The following is a 21,571-nucleotide window of genomic DNA, read 5'->3' on the forward strand; positions in this document are numbered from 1 at the left end:
TCAGGGTGCCGGGATCCCAGCTTGACCAGGGCTGGGATAGGTAGCCTCCCCTAGCTCCGTAGTGGAGGACTCGGGCGTAGGTTAGCGGGGTTAGATGTTGTGTCTCCCTGTTAGACGAGTGAAGGGGACGATACCCCTTCAAGTGCTGTGTATTCCCGTTACTGTACACAAGTTGGTATTAATAAATAAGTGTGCCTCCACCCACGTCGTCCATGCCTCCTGCAACTTACTACACTTGTAACGCTTTTCACTGCCAAACTATTGGGTTTACGTGATCAAAAAAAGTACACAGATACAACAAACTAAGCCCCCGGGTGAACACTTGCTATTGGTTTTTGCCTTTAGTTCAATGTAAACTAAGAAAATCACACTTTGTAGGGCCAGTAGATACTACTGTAGAGTCAGTAGATACTACTGTAGAGTCAGTAGATACTACTGTAGTGTCAGTAGATACTACTGTAGAGTCGGTAGATACTACTATAGAGTCAGTGGATACTACTGTAGGTCCAGTAGATACTACTGTAGAGTCAGTACATACTACTGTGGTGTCAGTAGATACTACTGTAGAGTCAGTAGATACTACTGTAGAGTCAGTAGATACTACTGTAGTGTCAGTAGATACCACTGTAGTGTCACTGTAGAGTCAGTAGATACTACTGTAGAGTCAGTAGATACTACTGTAGAGTCAGTAGATACTACTATAGTGTCAGTAGATACTACTGTAGTGTCAGTAGATACTACTGTAGAGTCGGTAGATACTACTGTAGTGTCAGTAGATACTACTGTAGAGTCAGTAGATACTACTGTAGTGTCAGTAGATACTACTGTAGAGTCAGTAGATACTACTGTAGTGTCAGTAAATACTACTGTGGTGTCAGTAGATACTACTGTAGTGTCAGTAGATACTACTGTAGAGTCAGTAGATACTACTGTAGTGTCAGTAGATACTACTGTAGTGTCAGTAGATACTACTGTAGAGTCAGTAGATACTACTGTAGTCAGTAGATACTACTATAGAGTCAGTAGATACTACTGTAGAGTCAGTAGATACTACTGTAGGATCAGTAGATACGACTTTAGAGTCAGTAGATACTACTATAGAGTCAGTAGATACTACTGTAGTGTCAGTATATACTACTGTAGAGTCAGTAAATACTACTGTAGAGTCAGTAGATACTACTGTAGTGTCAGTAGATACTACTGCAGAGTCAGTAGATACTACTGTAGAGTCAGTAGATATTACTGTAGAGTCAGTAGATACTACTGTAGTGTCAGTAGATACTACTGTAGAGTCAGTAGATATAACTATAGAGTCAGTAGATACTACTATAGAGTCAGTAGATACTTCTGTAGGGCCAGTAGATACTTTAGAGTCAGTAGATACTACTTATTCTATTGCATGTTGGGTGTATGCCTACAAAATAAAATAAATTGGGAGTGGGGGGGGCTCGACAATATTTGTAAACCTGTTAGATAAACTTTTGCTCCCACTTTCTACAGCTTTTTGATTCAAGTCTTCTGAAAGACTCTTATAATTATGTTGATGGACAAATGGACAAATGGAACGCCGGGCTTTCATAATAACTTACCATTTGTGTATGGATATGTCATGTTTTTCAAGAGAAGACAAGTTTTAAAATTAATATTTCCCCCCGGGTAAAGCCGGGTACTTCCTGCTGGTAAATAATAAATCCGTTCTAACAGCCACTCCATTTATGGCCGGAAATGAATTCGCATTTTGTGGTCAAACCTCGCTTTAATACAAATCGTGATATCATCGCAAAGTCTAGACCCGTGCAATATTTAAACTGTCGACTTTTAAAGCAAACAAACAACAACAGTATAATAATAATAGGTTTTGGCAATGAAACACTTGTGTTAAGCTGTTCAAACACCAAACAGACACCTTTTATGCAAGGAACGAAGACAATGTCATTTTTTTTACAAGAGCATTGCGTTTGTTTGCATGCTCACCCCACAAGTGTGGTGACTGCAGACTTGATTTCTTGCAAAAGGTTTCTGTTTGACGTTTTAACATCTTAACACAAATGTTACTGGTAGGAACCTCCTGGTTACACCAGCTCACAGGGGATTATTGTGTCCGTCTGTCCGTCGTGCATCCAAAAATGGGAGGGTGGGGCTGGGGTGGGGAGGGTGGGGCTGGGTGGGGGGGGCTGGGTGGGGAGGGGCTGGTCACCCCGTGGTGCCCTTATAAAACTCAACGTTTAAACGTTTAAACGTTGAGTTTTATAAGGGCACCACGGGATGATCAGCCCCTCCCCACCCAGCCTCACCCCCCCACCCAGCCCCACCCTCCCCACCTAGCCCCTCCCCACCCAGCCCCTCCCCTCCCTCCCCACCCAGCCCCTCCCCTCCCTCCCCACCCAGCCCCTCCCCACCCTCCTCTCTCCACCCAGCCCCTCCCCACCCTCCCCTCTCCACCCTTCCCACCCTCCCCACCCAGCCCCTCCCCACCCTCCCCACCCAGCCCCTCCCCACCCAGCCCATCCTCACCCTCCCCTCTCCACCCAGCCCCACCCCTCCCATTTTTGGATGCACGACGGACGGACGGACACAATAATCCCCTGTGGGCTGGTGTAACCAGGAGGTTCCTACCAGTACCATCATTATATTATTGCTCCTCCCGTTGCTGATTCGACGTGGTTTGGCTTGAAGGGGGGGAGGGGTCAATGGCGGTGTGGGTGTGCGAACGATCCGCCAACTTTTTTTTGGTCGGAGCGCCGCCCGCGAATCGGTGGGCGGCTCAATGAAGCGGCCAAGGCCGCGTGAGGCGTCTCAGACGCAAGGCCGCAAGCTCCGAGGGTTCCGCGCTCGTTTCGCCTCTTGAACAAAAAGCGGCAAAGAAGGCGACAATGTCGGTCAGATTCATCGCCGTGGTGGCGGCGATCGTCGTCCTCACGAAAGGTGACGTGTTCGCGTCGTCGTCGTTACGGACGGTGTCGTTTGTTTGCTATTAAAGCGAAGAAATTGCGTGCTCTATGAGACGGCGCGCTCGCCTGCGTGTTTTGGGCGTCGTCCGTGAGCCGTAGACGATGATAAAGTTTTAACGCGTTGTCATAAAAATATGCCATTAATTTACACAAAATAGGAAGGGGTTCCGCGTGGAATGAGATGAGACGAACGAAAATCGGACGCGGCGTACGTGAATAAAAAAATGGAAAACCCCCGAACAGGAAGTTAAAACCGAAAGTAGATTTTTAAAAGTTAATATTTGTGTATTTATGGCTGTAACTATAATTTACACAAAATAGGAAGGGGTTCCGCGTGGAATGAGATGGGATGAACGAAAATCTGACGCGGCGTACGTGAATAAAAAAATGGAAAACCCCCGAACAGGAAGTTGAAACCGACAATAGATTGTTTTTCAAGTCCAGATTTGTGTATTTATTGCTGTAACTATAACACATTTTACTATAACATATTGTCGCCTTTATTACGAGTGTAACGCCTACATTAAGCGTTGATTTATGATGAGTTTTTTTCCCTCGATGGTAATGTTGGCAGTCCTCAAACAACCCTACCCCACATTTGACCAGCGTGGTGAAGTATGGTCGTTAAAGTCACGCAGTTAAAACAATAAATAAAATAAATGAAAACAACTCAATTAAATCACGACGTTTCGGAGGCACAACAAAGCCTCCTTCATCAGGTGTAAAAAGGCACAGAAATAACTTTTTATACCTGATGAAGGAGGCTTGTGTTGCCTCCGAAACGTGATTAAATTTAGTTGTTTTCATTTATTTTATTGTTTTACCAACGTGACTTTACCGAAAAAAAAACCCAAAGAGTTTGAATCCTTGCAGTCACGGAAGCTTCAAATCTAGAATTAATAACGGAGACTTGTGTTGCCTCCGAAACGTCGTGATTTATTATTTTATTTCTATTATTATTTCTATTATTTGTATTATTTATCTTTATTTTTACCTACGTAACTTTACCGAAAAAAACCCCAAAGAGTATGAATCCTTGCAGTCACGAAAGATTAAAATCTATAATTATGGTCAAGTCAGCCACACGAATTGCCTCTACAGTGTCAGAGGAGGGGGGGGGGTTGAAAGGCTTCCATTCAGCAATTGCTTTAGGATTTACCTGGACATTATTCTTATTCTGACACTGGTAATAAAGGAATAACATTTTACAAGGTAAGGGGCCGTCCATAAATGACGTCACGCACCTAGGGGGGGGGGGCAAAGCTTTGTGACGTCATATTTGAGGGGGGGGGGATCAAAAATTGTCCGAAATCGCGTGACGTCATTTATGACGACACATTTATATATTTACGCGATCTAACCCCAAAAAAACCCTCTAGTTTTTGGATAATATTGGTCGTGAAAACCCTACTACGCATTAATCCAAATGTATAGCAGGCGTCTGGGTCAGGATCGAAGCCACGATTTCCTGTATACTTAGTGAGGTAGTTAACATCTCCTAGCCACTATTTCTTCCTAGCGTTGTTCCCGCTGTGGCGCAGGGTCCGCTTTTCGGCATTGTCTTCTCCATTTGGCTCGGTCCAGGGGATGCGTTGACCGTCTTCATGTCTTCCTTTATTCGATCCATCGCTTCTTCGGACGTCCGCGTGGACGGCGGCCCTCTGGCTCAATACGCACGGCAGTCTTGGCCACCGATGACTCTTCACTTCGCATCACATGGCCGTACCACCGAAGCCTTGCCTCAAGCATCTTGTCCGCAATGGGGGCCACACCAAGTCGCTTCCGAACGTCTTCGTTCCTGACACGATCCCATCGAGTGAGTCCGAGGCTCCATCTGAGCATCCTCATCTCCATGGTGTGGAGAGCTTGTTCTCCTAGCCACTACGTAGCTTCCAAATTGAACACTTGTGATTCGATCTTGATTTGAAGCTTTCGTGACTGCAGGAATCCATACTCTTTGGTTCTTTCGGTAAAGTCACGTTAGGTAGAAAAATAAAACAAAATATTAAAATATTACACGACGTTTCGATCGCAACACAAGCGTGATTCGCACAGGCCACACGCACAAAGCGCTTGAATCCAGTTCACGTTTATCGTCTAACTTTGTTTCCTGTAACCGCAAAGTTCTCTGGCAGTTGACCTGTTGTAGTTGGTGTTAAACAAAGATAAAGATCTCCCGTGTAGCCTTTAACAGGCTTGCGGGGCAAGTGCTGTTAGCGAGGAGAACCTATGAAGGCCGGAACGGCACACGAGGGGGCGGGTGGCCAGCACCACGCCCGGCCGCCTTTGTCTCCCCAGTGGCGATGTTTACTACACACCGCACCAGGTACTCATTTGAGGCCGAGTCGACCTAGGGGAGGCCCAGGACCCGTTCAGATAGTCGTCACTGTTGTTAGCCGTGAGCGGAGAATCGAACTCGGGTCGCCGGGTTCGTAGCGCAGCATTGCTCACCACACCACCGCTCCCACCACAACTCCACGACCCACGGTGCGTTGATCACCCTGCCGATGGGTTACTGGCGCACTACACGTCAGAGGTCGCAAACGGGTTTTGATTCCTTACCCGTACCCGGCCGCACCAGGGTCGCAAACGGGTACCTGTACCCGTACGGGTATCGGGTACCCGATTGCGACCTCTGGGATGAAGCCATGTTGCAGGCGCGGGTGGGTTGATTCTAGGAACTTGAATTGTGAGAAGAGAAAAGACGTTGGGAAATGAGTGACAAACGGTGACTCACCAGTGACTCACGGCCTACCCGTACCCGGCCGCACCAGGGTCGCAAACGGGTAGCCGGGTATCGGGTAGGGTATGGGTATGGGTATCGGGTACCCGGTTGCGACCTCTGCTACACGTTGGGGGGGGTGGTAGGAATGATGTTTGTGTGCATTTTCACGTTTGTAAAGAAACAACCGCCGCATACGCCGATTGCCGATTTCGCAAGAGCTTGTTAAGCAATGACTCTGGGGGGCTACGGTCGTTATTTAAGTATTTATATAGCCACGTCAATGTAATGAGAGAGACTGTAAAGCCGCACCAGCAAGCCAAACCATAAGGATGGCGTCTTAGCGTGAGAGCCGAGGTTTTTTTCTCGTGTTAAAAGCACACGATGATGCTGCTTGTAATCTCCAGCGAAACCTGTAGAAGCCTACTTTATAAATGTTGGCCTGCTTTTCCAACTTCCCTGATAACAAACTCAACGGGCATTGCGTCATTTACCGCATGACTGGATTCGATTGGCTCTGGTCGGATTGGTTGAGGGTGAAACCGTAGTTTTAACAAAAAAACATCACATTTTACGATCTAACCCCAAAATGAACTCGCCTATCAAAATATTTGTCGTGAAGGCTTCCGTGTAAAATGTACGAGTCGCTGTCCTCAAAAGCTGGTCATTGGGCGGCGACCGTCTCTTCAGCTCTGAACTTGTTCATTTGTTCGACAAATCTTGCGACAAAGATATTCAAAGGCGAGCTAAAAAGCTCTTTTTCACAGGTGTACTGTAGGGGCAGGTCTGAATGTTACAACAAGCAATACAAACACACAGTGAGTGCAGAGTACACTATAGTAAAGAGTAAACAAATCACTTTATTTATAAAATTAAACCTTTTTTTATCTTAGCAGGTAAAACCCCACTGAGATATTAGCTTTTACATTGTTTAGGGAAAACAAATTAAATATTTAATTACCAATTGTTTAATACTGCAGACAATCATCTGACCCATAGGTGGCAGCCATCTCAAGCCAGAGGACGAGAGGACTCTAGACGCCACGCATATAAAGGATTTATAGTGAAAAACTTTGTTTTTACTGGTTATACTTGTTCACAGGTGTACTGTAGGGACAGGTCTGAATGTTACAACAAGCAATACAAACACACAATGAGTGCAAAGTACACTATAGAAAAGGTAAACAAATCACTTTATATATAAAATTAAACCTTTTTTTATCTTAGCAGGTAAAGCCCCACTGAGATATTAGCTTATTTTTCAGAAGTGTCTTGGTCACAAACGATAGCCTAACGAAGTGGCCTCATCACCACATGGAAATTTACAGCAGCACCAAAATAAACAATAGCAGGTCTAATTGAATGCAATCTTAAATATTCTTAGGTTTTTTCGGTAAAGTCACGTAGGTAAAAAAATTTAATTAATAAAAGTAAAATGAAAAAAAAATCACGACGTTTCGGAGGCAACAAAAGCTTCCGTCTTCAGGTGGAACGTCACAGCACGATAGCTGTATAAAGTGAGAAGAAATAAGCGAGCTTGGGCAGGACCTGCCATGGCTTAAAGAGACCGTGTCCAGTGGTCATGACCATTTCCAGTGGTTAGCCAAAGGAAGGGACACACCCAAAGAATAACCTCTCCTTGGAGTTTGTTGTGCTCCTCCGTATACCGTATTTTGTTGATATTTCCAAATCTTTCCACTGTCATTGTGCCCCCCCCCCCCTCTCCGTATAGCCTTTAACATACTGTTAGGGGCATGTGCTCTTAGTGAGCAGCTAGTGAAGGCCGGCATGGTGCATGAGCAGGTGATTTGAACAGCGCCACACACGGCCAACTTTGCCTCCCCAATGCTCGCGTATATACACTGCGCAAGGCTACTCGGTTAAGGCTGAGGCGACCTAGGGGGTCCCAGAACCTCAGATATGAGCGGGAATTGGACTCGGGGTTCGTAGCGCAGCGTGCTATTCACAATGTATTTTTCGACCTCTTTCTCCATGAACTTTTGCTTACGATGCTATTTCTATTGCTTTTTGGTGGCATTCTTTCTGACGTGAGCGTACCCTAGCAGTCTTTCTTCCTCAATTCTTGCGGTTGTAAGATAAAAATTAGCGTATAAAAATAACTGCAAAAATTCCCTTTCAGAATTGGGGAGGGTGGTGAAAATTGAATGGTAAAATAAAGGCAACTTCCAGCTGGGCGATTCATTGGAAGGGTTCATGATGGCCTAGAGCAGTGTTTATTCTTATAGCCATAATGTTTTAACACGGTGGCTAAGAGATGTTAACTACCTCACCTAGTATGCAGGAGGTCGTGTGCTCAATCCCGACCCTGACGCCTGCTGTATATTTGGAAGGTGCATGTTCTCGCCGTGGGCACGTGGATTTTTCTTCGGGTCCTCCGGGTTTTCCCTCCTCATTTATAAACATTCCAATATTTGGCTGTTATCATTTTCCACATGATAAGCAAATTCGTTGAGTTACCATTTGTGGCCAGGTCGTTTCTCAAAAAGGGCCTCACCTGGTAAAGTAAAAAAAGTTCAATAACACCGCCTACAAGGGGTGTGATCACATTTGTTTATTGTCGGGGCAGGGGCTACATGTCAGGGGCCGCACTAAAAGGCCACCAACTGCTGAAGTGTTGTGTTCAAGCAGCAGGATTTCTGTCTGCCGCGTTCTCTTGATCAGGGGGTTCGCAATGTCCGTTGTCAAACACGGAGTCTATCGGCGTGGGTGGTGTTGATAAATATTTTTCGGTGTTTTTCCGCGTCGCAAAATGTTCAGGAGCTATAAATGCCTTTGTCGAGCTCTGCGAGCCACAGGAGGAGAGAGTCCGTGTAGTTTTCTTTTTGCTCCATTGAATTAGCGCGGGCTGCATTGGTTTACTATATAGCCCATGGTTTGGGTTGCATGCCAAAAACTGGCCATCTCTCGTTCACTTATGAACGAGAGATGTGTTAGCGGCATACGTGTTGTGTTTTCATGTTACCTCGTCCGGTGGCCACGAAAGTCATTTGTTTTGATCCAGATGTGTTGATACGCTACCCCCTTCTACCAGCCTCATCCACTATCACACTCAACCCATTCCTCCTTCAACCCCCCTGGCACCATCACATCCTTCCTCTGCTGCCACATCTCATTCCTTTTACAAACACGGTTACTAACGGCCATACTACCCCACCCATCCTTCCCTTATTTTGACATTTTGTACCATGGTCGGAAAGCTTTGTCAAGCGCCTTGGCGAAAGGTGCTGATGGTAATGATAAGAAATGTTACTTTATGATGATGGAGTTGCTCAAATTACGTCACTTATTTAAGGCCCCAGGATGATGGGTGATTTTTGACGGTTCTGGCCATCGACTGATGATGCAGGTTGGATGATGCTGGTTGCAACTCCCAATAAAACGTGGACACCTACTTGTTAATTGCGTGCGGGTTACTCTCCAACCAACTGGGTGTGCCGAAGCATTCAAAATGTGAGCGCTTTGTTCGCGTGACTTCCTTATTTTCATTGCCAATGGGTGGAGGAGGGTGCACGACACAACATTACCATTTTATTTCGATTTAAAGCGTTCGTGACTGCAGGGATTCATCTTCTTTGTTCTTTCGGTAAAGTCACGTAGAAGAGAAATAATAAAATAATAAAAAATTATACATAATAAAATAATTCTCACGACGTTTCGGCCACAACGCATGCTAACCCTACTCCCTCCCTTTGATGCTGCTAATCCTGCATAATGCACGGGCATAATATGACTTTGAAACCCCCCGCCCACCTCCTACGCATTCCACAAGTAGTGACTAGTCCCATATCTGCATTTCCCATAAATATGCTAAATTCCTCTTGATATGCAAATTATTTTGTCTAGGCGCTCTTCCCCCTTTCAACCCAGCTTAAATATACGCTGCCAAGCCTGGTGGTGTTCATTCAGACGCTGTCTTTCCGACAGACCTGTTTTTCACCTGAGGACGGCTGCTGGTGTTGTGGCCGAAACGTCGTGATAATTATTTTATTATGTTTATTATTTTTATTATTATTTTATTATTTCCCTTCTACGTGACTTTACCGAAAGAACCAAGAAAATTACCATTTTACTCGCGTTGCGATCTGACTTCTGTAAAAAATAATTGGCCATTTCACTTGGAGTTCGATATGCCATGTCGGCAAGTTGGTGTGCCGTGGCACCCTTGGGAGGGCCGAGAGAATTGTTTCCAAACCGTCCTGCTCGGCATCTGCGAGTTCTTTTTCCCGTGAAGATAGCGCCGAGTTGACAATGGTTGCCTTGGCAGGAGCTTCCTGTAAATGTGTGATGGACTAATTCTTCTGGCACACATCGGGGGGGACGTAGACCAGTGACCGGATGTCTGGCTCGTAGAGATTTCCCTTATTTTTTATTACAGACTGAAAAAGTGGCTTTAATCCTCGTCAAATGTGTTGTGTGGAGGCATGTTTGAATGGAACCCTGGAGGTTTGTATTGGCTATGCAGGAACACCACGCAGTGCGTGTCTCTTGTCTCTCAAAAGGGTTCATCATGGCAGCACTGCGGAGATTCTGTGTTTAAAATCTGCTCTTGGTGTCGCCATCAGCTGGTTAATAATCGGAATCGGAATCTGAATTTGTTCTGGAGACATCCGATGAGCTAATGAAGCTCTTTATCACATATGTCCCGAAGGGGCGGGTCAGAAAGTAACAACAACCAACAATACAAAAATAACACTGGTCAACACACTTTTTCTGGCATAAGGTATTCCAACGGTTTTAAGGTAATTTTGGGGTGCTGATTCCAAATCTGGCATCAAATATTGCATTTTCAATAAAAACTGCAGAAGAAAAATATTAAATTAATGTGGATATCTACATAAAATGATATTATAAACACACTATCTTAAGAATACAGCACCATATTTTAACACTAAAACAGTCACTGACTCGCAACAACTTGCAATCATAAGTGACAGAGTTATTTCGGGTAAAATCAATGAAAATGGGGTATGCCGATAGCATAAAAATGAGATCAAATTTGGAATCGGCACCCTAAAATTAGTCTAAAACAGCTGCAAAAGTCCAGGCCAGAAAAAAACGTTTTTTTGTTGACCAGTGTAATTGAAGTGAAACTGAGCGAAGGGGGGGGGGCTTCTCTCCAGGGGAGCAATGCTCTGGCAACTGGTGGGGGAGGGGGGGCAAGAAGGAAGTGGCTTGGCAAGGCTTGTAACATAAACACCGCCCCCCCCCCCATACAGATGTAAATTAACCCGCTTGCTGTACTGCCACTGGTAACACTTCTCATCAGCCAAGCGGTGGATCAGATTTGGAATCAGCACCCTGAAATTAGTCTAAAACAGCTGCAAAAGTTCAGGCCAGAAAGAATTGTTTTTTTGTTGTTGACCAGTGTAATCATGCCAAGTGGTGGTGGTGGTGAGACTGTAAGAGCTTTCCTTGAAGGAGGGGTCAACTGAGGAGACCAAAGCCGGAGTTGGTGGTGGTGATGTAGCAGAAGCAGGCCAGCAATGATGAGGTGCCAAGGGCATTCGTGGAATTCCCCGGGGAGACCTCTTCTAGTGCGAGTGGTGACAGTGGGATTGGTGGTAGGGTTTGAATTCAACGCCTCTTTATAAAACCAATTACATTTTCTGTTTTTCAACAGCCGATGCGAAGACAATGATCAACGTCACCAGTGGAGATTCCGCAAAGATGGTGTGCAGCTATGTTGGTACGTGTGCGTAATCGCTCGATTTTCTCCGGATAATATGTTTTCATTTGTGTGCGTTTAAATCAAAAGTTGGAAGTGTGTCTTGTAATCCAGTATTATTATTACATTTGTTTACACGGAAAAGCCTCACCGGGTCTCACAATACTGTTTCAGGAGAATCTTTGCTAAGTTTTCTGTCACATTCTGGACCACAAGTATTATTCGTTTACCAATAAAAAAAAAAATTGGAATTTGGCACATTTTAATGATTGTGTGCGAGCCCAGATTCATGTAACTTTATTAACGTTTGTGACCCGTCGACTCACAGACACCCATAATGTACACACTCAGACTTGCAAAGTTATCCATCGACTTGGACAACTATGGACTCACAGTAGAGATCCATAGCCTCACACGGGGACCCAGAGTCTCGCCAGGAAATCCACGAGCTCGCAAAGTGACCCATGGGTTGGAGGCTCATAGACTCGCACAATTGACCCTTGGACTCGCACAGAGACCCATGGGTTCACACACAAGTTCAAGTTAATGTATTAGGTGTAGCCCTGTGAGCCATTCGGCTATTGAATCGGGTGCAACCGCAACAAACAAAAACATGAACAAGAAAACATCTTAAAGTGACTATGTGACTAAGTGCAAACAGAAAATCCAAGAAAAGACAGCAAAATATTGCAGAAAAAACACCGTACACCAACGCTGTGTGCAAAAATCCCAGTGGGATGCATGTCAAACAACAACAACAACCACAAGACAACTTAGATTAAGGCCATCAGTCTTACTACGTACTACAACAAACAAACATGGCTAAACGAATACACTTTTCGAAATCGCCAAAATAAAGCCATGAAAGCAATGTAACAGTGATCATAGGGACTGTGACGGAGTTTTCACAATAAATGACATAAACAACATGTACTACCAAAACCCTGCAGCCATAGCTGGCTGCATGAGTCACTCATGCACAGTGACCCATATACTCTCACAGTGATCCATAGAAAACATGCGGCAGATATTGATATCCGCTTGTGAGCGATAAGTCCATAACTTGCCGTGGTTGTCTGTGGCATGCTCTTTGCAGCAGCGGCAAACGTTACTTTCACGCAGATGGAGTGGACAAAGACTAAAGACAATACAGTGGCGATACTCAACCCGAACAACATGATATACATCCCGGTAAGATTTAAAATGATAATTGTTTTTTTTACTCTTTTTATCTGGCAACAAAACTGACACCTTTTTTACGAGGAGTCATGTTTGCATAGACCACAATACCTGCAGTCACAATGCAAACAAAAAACATAACTCTGATAATGTATGCACTGTCCTTGAAGTTGATTGGTCCACACCCGAGACAGCTTTCCTTAGAGCCTAGTCTCACATGGGATGGACCAGATGACGCCAAAAGGCGCACAACTCAAAGACAATGCACCATCAGAGTATGAGAGCTCGGGGTAAAAAAAACAATTATCATATTTGTTACTGGCAAATGAGGTACCAATGGTGTAAATGCTTACCCCTAGCTCTCATACTCTGATGGTGTATTGTCTTTGAGTTGTGCGCCTTTTGGCGTCATCTGGTCCAACCCATGTGAGACTAGGCTCTAAGGAAAGCTGTCTCGGGTGTGGGCCAATCATTCTCAGAGATGGAATTTGATCAAATTATTTGCTCAACCAAATGTATACCCGAGTATCGATTTATTGTGCAGTTATTCGTTACTGGGCCGGTGCCAGCTGCAACCTCCCGGGTTTGTCCCCGAGATCTCAGCTCATCGGAAGTTTAAATCACATTCCAGCTACACTACCCCTCTTGTAAATCTGTAACCACCACTGTTACAGATTTACAAGATTGTACATCTGTAATAAAGGTCGTTGAGGCGACTTCTGGAATCCGGTCTTTTATTCACTTTTCATTACAGCTCTCCTTCATGCTGCTGACAGGCAGCGTGAGAGGGATAGAGAGGGAGAGAGACATGCGCAGCCACGTGGCAACCCGGAGCCCCGCTCTCGCGTGGCCTCCTCCTCCGTTCGTTCCCGTTCTGACCACGGGTTGTTCGTCTCCACCCCTATTTAATACCCGGGTCACGTGGTACGTTTCCACCAATCCCGGTTAGCTTCTATGGAATATTCCAGACTCCATCGTAGGCTCCCGGGACCACGCCCCTGACTCGTCTCCCCATTGGCTGTGGCTAAAGCCAGCAGAACCAATCCTCTACTTACAGCTGTCACCTTTCCATCACGTCAGGGCCACACCCCTAGGCTTCCCCCCATTGGCTATGGACCAGGACCGGCAGAGCCAATCATCGTGACGAGTTCTAATCCGTCAACGACCCGGATATAACCTCACATTTCATCTCCTGAAAGAAAAAAACTAACTTTAATATTATTCCCTTTTCAACCATTGCACAATCATTCACTCAACGGTGCCGGCCCCAGCGTATTTGGACCTTCCTGAGTCTCCCGGCCACCTCTCAATACCCCACCCCCCCCCCGTCGCCCCTTGTTTTGCCCAGGACAACTACTTGGGTCGTGTGACCATGGGCGTTCTGCACGACGAGGCTTCTGAAATTGTAATCAACAACGTCACCCCAGCGGACGAGGGCGATTACAAGTGTTCGGTGACTACCTTCCCGCCCGCAGCCAGAGAAATGCATTTCACTCTCAAGGTCAATGGTGAGTGGGGCTGGGTGGGGAGGGGCTGTGTGGGGAGGGTAGGGAGGGGCTGGGTGGGGAGGGTGTAGAGGGGCTGGGTGGGGAGGGTGGAGAGGGGCTGGGTGGGGAGGGTGGAGAGGGGCTGGTTGGGGAGGGTGGAGAGGGGCTGGGTAGGGGGTGGGGCTGGGTGGGGAGGGTGGAGAGGGGCTGGGTGGGAAGGGTGGAGAGGGGCTGGGTGGGGAGGGGCTGGTCACCCCGTGGTGCCCTTATAAAACTCAACGTTTAACCTACTCACGCCGGCTTGTGCCCGCCCTCACAGTCGGCCATATTTGCGGAATACGCCACGCCGCCGTTGACCCTGGCCATTGACCGAGCAACCCAACGTTCCTACCAGCTCCCTCTGCAGGAATGTGTTTTATAATGGGTTGGTTGGAGGCGTCTTCATGAAGGTTTGAAGGTGAACCCTCAACAGCGGGATTTAAAAAACAACGCATCTTCTGGAAGACCTGCGACATGTTCTCCGGATTACAACACGTACAGTAGAACCGCTCTTTAACGACTAATCGCTTAACGATGGGCCTCAATAGAGCCCAATGTGTAGTGTATAGTAGTGTATAGTAGTGTAGTGTATAGTAGTGTAGTGTATAGTAGTGTAGTGTATAGTAGTGTTATAGTGTAGTGTGTAGTAGTGTAGTGTATAGTAGTGTTATAGTGTAGTGTATAGTAGTGTAGTGTATTGTAGTGTATAGTAGTGTAGTGTATAGTGTAGTGTATAGTAGTGTAGTGCCTCCATAGAGCCCAATGTGTAGTGTATAGTAGTGTTATAGTGTAGTGTATAGTAGTGTAGAGTATAGTGTAGTGTATAGTGTAGTGTATAGTAGTGTATAGTAGTGTTATAGTGTAGTGTGTAGTGTATAGTAGTGTTGTAGTGTAGTGTATAGTAGTGTATTGTAGTGTATAGTGTAGTGTATAGTAGTGTAGTGCCTCCATAGAACCCAATGTGTTTTGTTACTGACCATTCCCCTGTTAGCAACGGGCTGTTGAAGGTACATTAGATATTAATCAATGCATTGATTAACTGTGTCTATTTTAATATGATATGTTTATGGTGTTGTTAGTATCTTTACCTATTAACATCCATTGTTTACATATTATAAAGTACTTTTTTTGGGTGAGAATGTTTAACTTTCAATGCTATCGGAACTAATGAAACCTTTAATGTTTCTTTCCTCTTCCTCGCTTGACCAAATCTACGACCGGTTTCGTCGAACCAATTACCGTCGCCGAGAGGGGTTTTTCTGTACTCAACCTTAGCATTTAATATACTTATATTTTGGGACAACATAGTAAGAGAATCACGGCCGAAATTGTTATCGTGTCGAGCTCAATATTCCTCCGCCTTTTCTCACAGCTCCTCCACCGCCGCCGACGCCGCCGAAGCCGCCGACACCAAATTGGAGCGCCATCATTTTGGGGGTTCTTTTTGTATTCGCGGCAATCGCCGCAGTAGTGTTTGCCTACCTTTGGAAAAAGAATGAAAAAAAGTAAGTAAAGAACTTTCGGTGCACGTCTTGTGTCGTGTGCGCTGGCACGGACGGATTAGGGCGCGCCGTGGTGGCTGGGAGATGTTAACTACCTCGCCTGGTCTGCAGGAGGTTGTGAGTTTGATCCCGATCCTGACGATGCCTGCTGCTGCATATTTAGAGTTTGCGTGTTTTTCATCATCATCAAGGGGTGGCTAGGAGATGTTAACTACCTTGCATTGGTATGCAGGAGGGTCGTGGGTTCGATCCCGACCCTGACGATGCAGGGGGAGGGGCAGCTCGGACAGTACATTTCATTAAAGCGTGTGTTTTTTTTAAGTATTTTAAAATATTTTATTACCTCCACATTTAGAAGCATGCGCTAAGAGCATTTTGCTCCAATGCATTGCCATGTGATGAGCCACTTCATTGGGCAATAGTTTTGGCTAGGTTACTTCTGAAAAAAAATCTCATAGCTCAGTGTTCCTTACCTGGTAAAATAGAAATACAGTAATCCCTCGCCACTTCGCGGTTCAAGTTTCGCGGCCTCAGTGCATCGCTGATTTTTCCAAAATATTCATCGAAAAATAAAAACTAAATAATACCGCCATATCGGCAGCCGTATTGCGGAAAACAGCGTTGTTTCATCGTGATGCGCGAGAGAAACGGTTTCCCAGGATGCTTTGTACATACCCACGGGCACTCGGACAAGGCACGTGATTGGTTCCCGGCGCGAGATCGCCGAATGAGAGCACGAAATTCCTAGGGGCGCCAATCCTACTTCGCGGATTTTCACCTATCGCGAGGGGTTCCGGTCCCCATTAACCGCAATAAACGAGGGATTACTGTACTTAATAGTTCCGTTGATGGGCAGGTTGCGTGTGGCGGGGTAAAGCGTGGATATTTGCCCCCACTTCCAAGACTAAACTAAAACTTTTTTTTATTATACCAGGGTAAGGCGCCTTTGCCTCAAATTATCTCGAGCAAGCGATCGCAGGGATGAGTTTTTTACCTTCGTAGATACGGGGGGGACGGGGGGGGGGGGCAATCGCAAGAGAAGGAAAACATTTCCTGTAAATAGCAGTTTTATTCTTATAATCTCGGCAGTAAACACCAGGGCTTGACTGATTTCACTGGTCAATACACTTTTTCTGGCATAAGGTATTCCAACGGTTTCAAGGTAATTTTGGGGTGCTGATTCCAAATCTGGCATCAGTTTTTTGAGCTATCAAATATTGCATTTTCAATAAAAATTGCAGAAGAAAAATATTAAGTAAATGTGGACATCTACATAAAATGATATTATAAACACACTATCCTAAAAATACAGCACCGTATTTTAACACTAAAGCAGTCACTGACTCGCAACAACTTGCAATCAAAAGTGACAGAGTTAATTTCGGGTAAAATCAATGAAAATGGGGTATGCCGATAGCATAAAAATTAGATGTGATAGAGCAAATCTGAGATCAGATTTGGAATCGGCACCCTGAAATTAGTCTAGAACAGCTGCAAAAGTCCAGGCCAGAAAAAACATTTTTTCTTGTTGACCGGTGTTATTAACGTCACGTTTTGTGTTTCCCAACTCTGCTAGTGGGAGAAGGGCGGAAGACAATAATCAACCTCTTGTAAGTAAACTCTTTCTAACCTCGCTCTCCTCTCCCACGACACTAATATCACTATTTTTTCCCACTGCAACGTCCAAGCCATGCCAGGGCCGTACTCTGCTGGCCCCGCATAGGTCATGCGGCACCTCTGCAGGAGCTGAAAGACGGTGGTTGGGCTCCACGGTGTGCGGGGATGTTAGTTCCCTCGCCTGGTATGCAGGAGGGTGTGGGTTCGATCCCTACCCTGATGCCTGCTGCTGTTTATTTGGAGTTTGAATGTCTCCCCGTGGTCGCGTGGATTTTTCTCCGGGTCCTCACATTTCTGAACGTGCCTTTAGGGTATTTGGCTGCTATGAATTTCCACGTGATAAGTCACTTTGGTGGAGCGATAATTTATAGTCCATTCGTTTATCAAAAAGAGCTACATAGCTCAGTGAGGCCTTAGCTGGTGAAACAAAAATAGAAAACTTTTCGGTAAATAAATTGTCTCAAGGGCACTGAGAACAAATCACAGTCACAAGATTACACTGGTCAAAAAAAAAAATTCTGGCCTGGACTTTTGCAGCTGTTTTAGACTAATTTCAGGGTGGTGATTCCAAATCTGATCTCAGATTTGCTCTATCACATCTCATTTTTATGCTATCGGCATACCCCATTTTCATTGATTTTACCCCAAATTAACTCTGTCACTTATGATTGCAAGTTGTTGCGAGTCAGTGACTGCTTTAGTGTTAAAATATGGTGCTGTATTTTTTGGATAGTGTGTTTATAATATCATTTTATGTAGATATCCACATTTATTTAATATTTTTCTTCTGCAGTTTTTATTGAAAATGCTAAATTTGATATCTCAAAAACCTGATGTGATAGACAAAAACTGATGCCAGATTTGGAATCAGCACCCCAAAATTACATTAAGACCGTTGGAATACCTTAGGCCAGAAAAAGTGTGTTGACCAGTGTTATCAATGCACGGGACGCCGCTTTATCGTGTGGAGTGAGACCACACGAGTGACGCTCTGGACTGCCACAGCGCACCTCGATGTACGAATATCATGTGGTGGCGCAGATAATAGCTGTGACGTTTGCTTTTGGAGGTGGCGCCCTCGCCACCCGTTTCAAAAGGCTCGTGCCTCTAACCCAGTAGCCGCGCCGATCAATACCGCGGGTGCATTGCAGTGGAAAAAAAATCTATACTGTGTGTCGTCTTGATGCTCCTGCTGTTGTGGAGTGACTCGTGCAGCCCAGCTATGGCTGCAGGGTTTTTGGTAGTACATGTTGTTTATGTTGTTTATTGTGAAAATTCCGTCACAGTTCCTATGATTACTGTTTAATTGCTTTCATGGCTTTATTTTGGTGATTTCGAAAAGTTTATTGGTTTAGCTATGTTTGTTTGTTGTAGTACGGAGTAAGACTGATGGCCTTAATCTAAGTTGTCTTGTGGTTGTTGTTGTTTGACTTGCATCCCACTGGGATTTTTACACACAGCGTTGGTGTACGGTGCTTTTTCTGCAATATTTTGCAGTCTTTTCTTGGATTTTCTGTTTGCACTTAGTCACATATTCACTTTAAGATGTTTTCTTGTTCATGTTTTTGTTTTTTGTTTGTTGCGGTTGCACCCGATTCAAGAGCCGAATGGCTCACAGGGCTATACCTAATACATGAGCTTGAACTTGTCTTGCTTCGGTTCACGGCGGACGTTAAAGATCCCGTGACGTCGTTCGCAAGAGGAGGAGGTTGAGGCCATTGCGTGGTGGTGGTGGTGGTGCAAATGTGCCGCGTTTGGTAAAATTTACCGTAAAATTTACCGTGAAATTGCGTAGCGATTGGACTTTACACGGCCATCGTCAACCCCACCACCAACCGTTACGAAAACCTGTCGGGATCCTCCTGAAAAAGATTTGTGAGACTCCGGCTTTTCTGAGTGACCAAGGAAATCTCAAATGTATGATGGAGTGTAACTCTGTGTTCCTCTTGTGTTTTATTTTTTCCCAGCGTGGCCACCAGACTGCATAAACCACCCCACTGAAACCTGGGTCGTTGCTGCTTTTGGCTGAATCTTCGTTTGTCGCAACCAGGCCATGGACAAACACGCATGTCGTGGTCTACGTGTGTGTATGTCTTGTTTCCAACAAACTGCCCTACCGGTAAACCTGTGAGCCTCCATGCCACTTGTGGTCTTTTAATACTTTACATTTTGCGAGACTGGGTTTCAGAATCAGTCTTGCTTCAGCCGCTCCGCCAAGAGACTCCCCCGAGGTCTCGAATCATAATTGTGATCGTGTCCAACGCTCAATCGGCTCTTATCATGAGAAAGCTAATTTATTTGTGTCATCTTTACATGTTATATACAGACAGTCCCCGGGTTATGGAAGGGGGGTTAGGCCTCCGAGAACGATTCGCAACACCAAGTTTTCTGCACTTCCGAAACTGAACAATTTTCCCCCCAAATCAAGATAAAATCAAGATAAAATCAAGATAAAATCAAGATAAAATCAAGATAAAATCAAGATAAAATCAAGATAAAATCAAGATAAAATCCCGTAGCCGGAAATAGTTGTGAATGACGAAGGACTTGCTTGCTAGATGAGGAAGAAGGAGAGATGGGAATTGCATCATCGGGGTCAACATCAGGTGGTCATAAGCTCTCAAGGCAGGGCTGCAGAGGGAGCCTCAGCCCTGCCTTTTTACGCCTCCTCTCTCCGCGGTATTCATCCGCAACCTCACCGCGCCGCACTACTTTCGCTTACGCAACTAACGCAAAACATTTCCGCATGTTGACATTTTTTTCACGTGTTTCATGGCGAGCTTTTAGGTAAGGTCGGATTTCCGTACGTCGGTTCTTCTGTAACCCGGGGACTGTGTTGTCATGAGGATACAAAATTGCCTTTCGCTTGTGATTAGAATATTCAAGTTGTTACTTCATACGTTTTGATTTAAAGCTTTCGTGACTGCAGGGATTCATATTCTTGGTTCTTTCGGTAAAGTCACGTAGAAGGGAAATAATGAAATAATATTGATATAAAACAATTAAAATTCACACGACGTTTCGACTGGAACACAAGCAATCATCATCAGGTGTGAAATCCACAGCAAGAAAATTTGAAGAAGAAAAAAACTCCACTTTTTTCAAATTTTCATACGTTCTTCGTTGATTACTTTACAATAGCCTTAAAAACGTAACGCGCTTTAACATATTTCATAGTTTTTTTGTTACTCTTGTGTCAAGGTTGCCCATCGAGCCATGTTGTGCCGCTACAGGGGATCCGTGTTCGTTCAAATCGGTGGGTGGTGTGTCTTTTTATTAAAGTCTCGGTCTCGGGTTGCAGATTCGATTCGATGATGATCATAATGCAGCCAGCTTCTTAGAACGCCTCCGCCGCAGTAAGTTGTGGTCACGTCGATTTTTCTCCGGGTCTTTCGGTGTTTCCCTAACATATTTAGAATCGGCATCGTGCATTTCGAAATCTTTTGGCTACTATGAATGTCCAAACTAAAAATGTGCGCAGACTGTGCTGTAGACCATTGCTAATGGCAACTGTGCAGGCAGGTGTGTCAATTCTAGATGTGAAACTTTCGTGGCTGCAAGGATTCATACTCTTAGGTTTTTTTGGTAAAGTCACGTAGGTAAAAAATAACATTAAAATTAATTAAAGTAATAGTAGAAATAAAATATCTTCTTGGTTCTTTCGGTAAAGTCACGTAGAAGGGAGATAATAAAATAATAAAAATAAAACATAAAATAATACAATTCTCACGACTTTTCGGAGGCAACACAAGTCTCCGTCATCAGGTGGGACTATCGCAGCTAGATTTACTGTATCACAGATTTACTGTCATTGATACATCATTGATACAGTAAATCTGTATCCTTGATACATCATTGATACAGTAAATCTAGCTGTGACGGTCCCACCTGATGACGGAGACTTGTGTTGCCTCCGAAACGTCGTGAGAATTGTATTATTTTATTTCTATTATTACTTTTATTAATTTTTACCTACATGACTTTACCGAGAAAACCTAAGAGGTAGGTGTGTCAACTCTAGAATATCTTTGTCTCGGTGAGTTCTCAACATTTCACACTTTCGTCCAGAGTGCCACAGTGTAAATTGCTATCTCAGACTCTGCAGTCGGTCAATCTCCGTCCAGCGCTGTGAAGAAGCGTCTTTGAAACGGGTAGCCTAATGTTATTATCTCTGCTGTTGGGCAGCCGTGTTAATGTATTTGCCGTTATTTTTTTTATATCTTATCTCGTTTGACGACAGCCTGTGGAATATTAGTCAAGTCGCTAAGCCTGTGGATTTTTGTAGTCGTTACATTAGTCGGCTAACGGAGCCTGGACAATTTTTTTTCAAGCGCTTGTATTCAAAATTGGCGTGAAGGGAGCCCTAAAATTCCCACTCACCACCTCCC

At 44.8% G+C, this 21,571-nt stretch overlaps 1 protein-coding gene across 1 annotated transcript; it reads left to right on the top strand.

The window, feature by feature from the left end:
• The first annotated feature begins 2,745 nt into the window (after nt 1–2,745).
• Nucleotides 2,746–20,908, top strand: LOC133358539 (nectin-4-like). The gene is made up of 7 exons (XM_061576902.1): nt 2,746–2,925; nt 11,315–11,380; nt 12,456–12,550; nt 13,887–14,046; nt 15,437–15,569; nt 17,143–17,176; nt 19,151–20,908. Exons 1-7 carry the CDS (start codon nt 2,874–2,876, stop codon nt 19,169–19,171), a joined length of 561 nt encoding a protein of 186 aa, XP_061432886.1. The 5' UTR covers nt 2,746–2,873; the 3' UTR covers nt 19,172–20,908.
• The last annotated feature ends 663 nt before the right edge of the window (nt 20,909–21,571 follow it).

This window comes from Lethenteron reissneri, chromosome 62 (assembly GCF_015708825.2).
Source record: "Lethenteron reissneri isolate LAM-NWPU_2019-01 chromosome 62, ASM1570882v1, whole genome shotgun sequence".
NCBI classification, from domain to species: domain Eukaryota; kingdom Metazoa; phylum Chordata; class Hyperoartia; order Petromyzontiformes; family Petromyzontidae; genus Lethenteron; species Lethenteron reissneri.

Excerpts from the sequence above, each read along its gene's own strand:
- LOC133358539 (XM_061576902.1), top strand. The coding sequence starts at position 2,874 with ATGTCGGTCAGATTCATCGCCGTGGTGGCGGCGATCGTCGTCCTCACG. Across the intron at positions 12,551-13,886 it reads ACAACATGATATACATCCCG|GACAACTACTTGGGTCGTGT; the intron begins GTAAGATTTAAA and ends TGTTTTGCCCAG. Across the intron at positions 14,047-15,436 it reads TTTCACTCTCAAGGTCAATG|CTCCTCCACCGCCGCCGACG; the intron begins GTGAGTGGGGCT and ends CTTTTCTCACAG.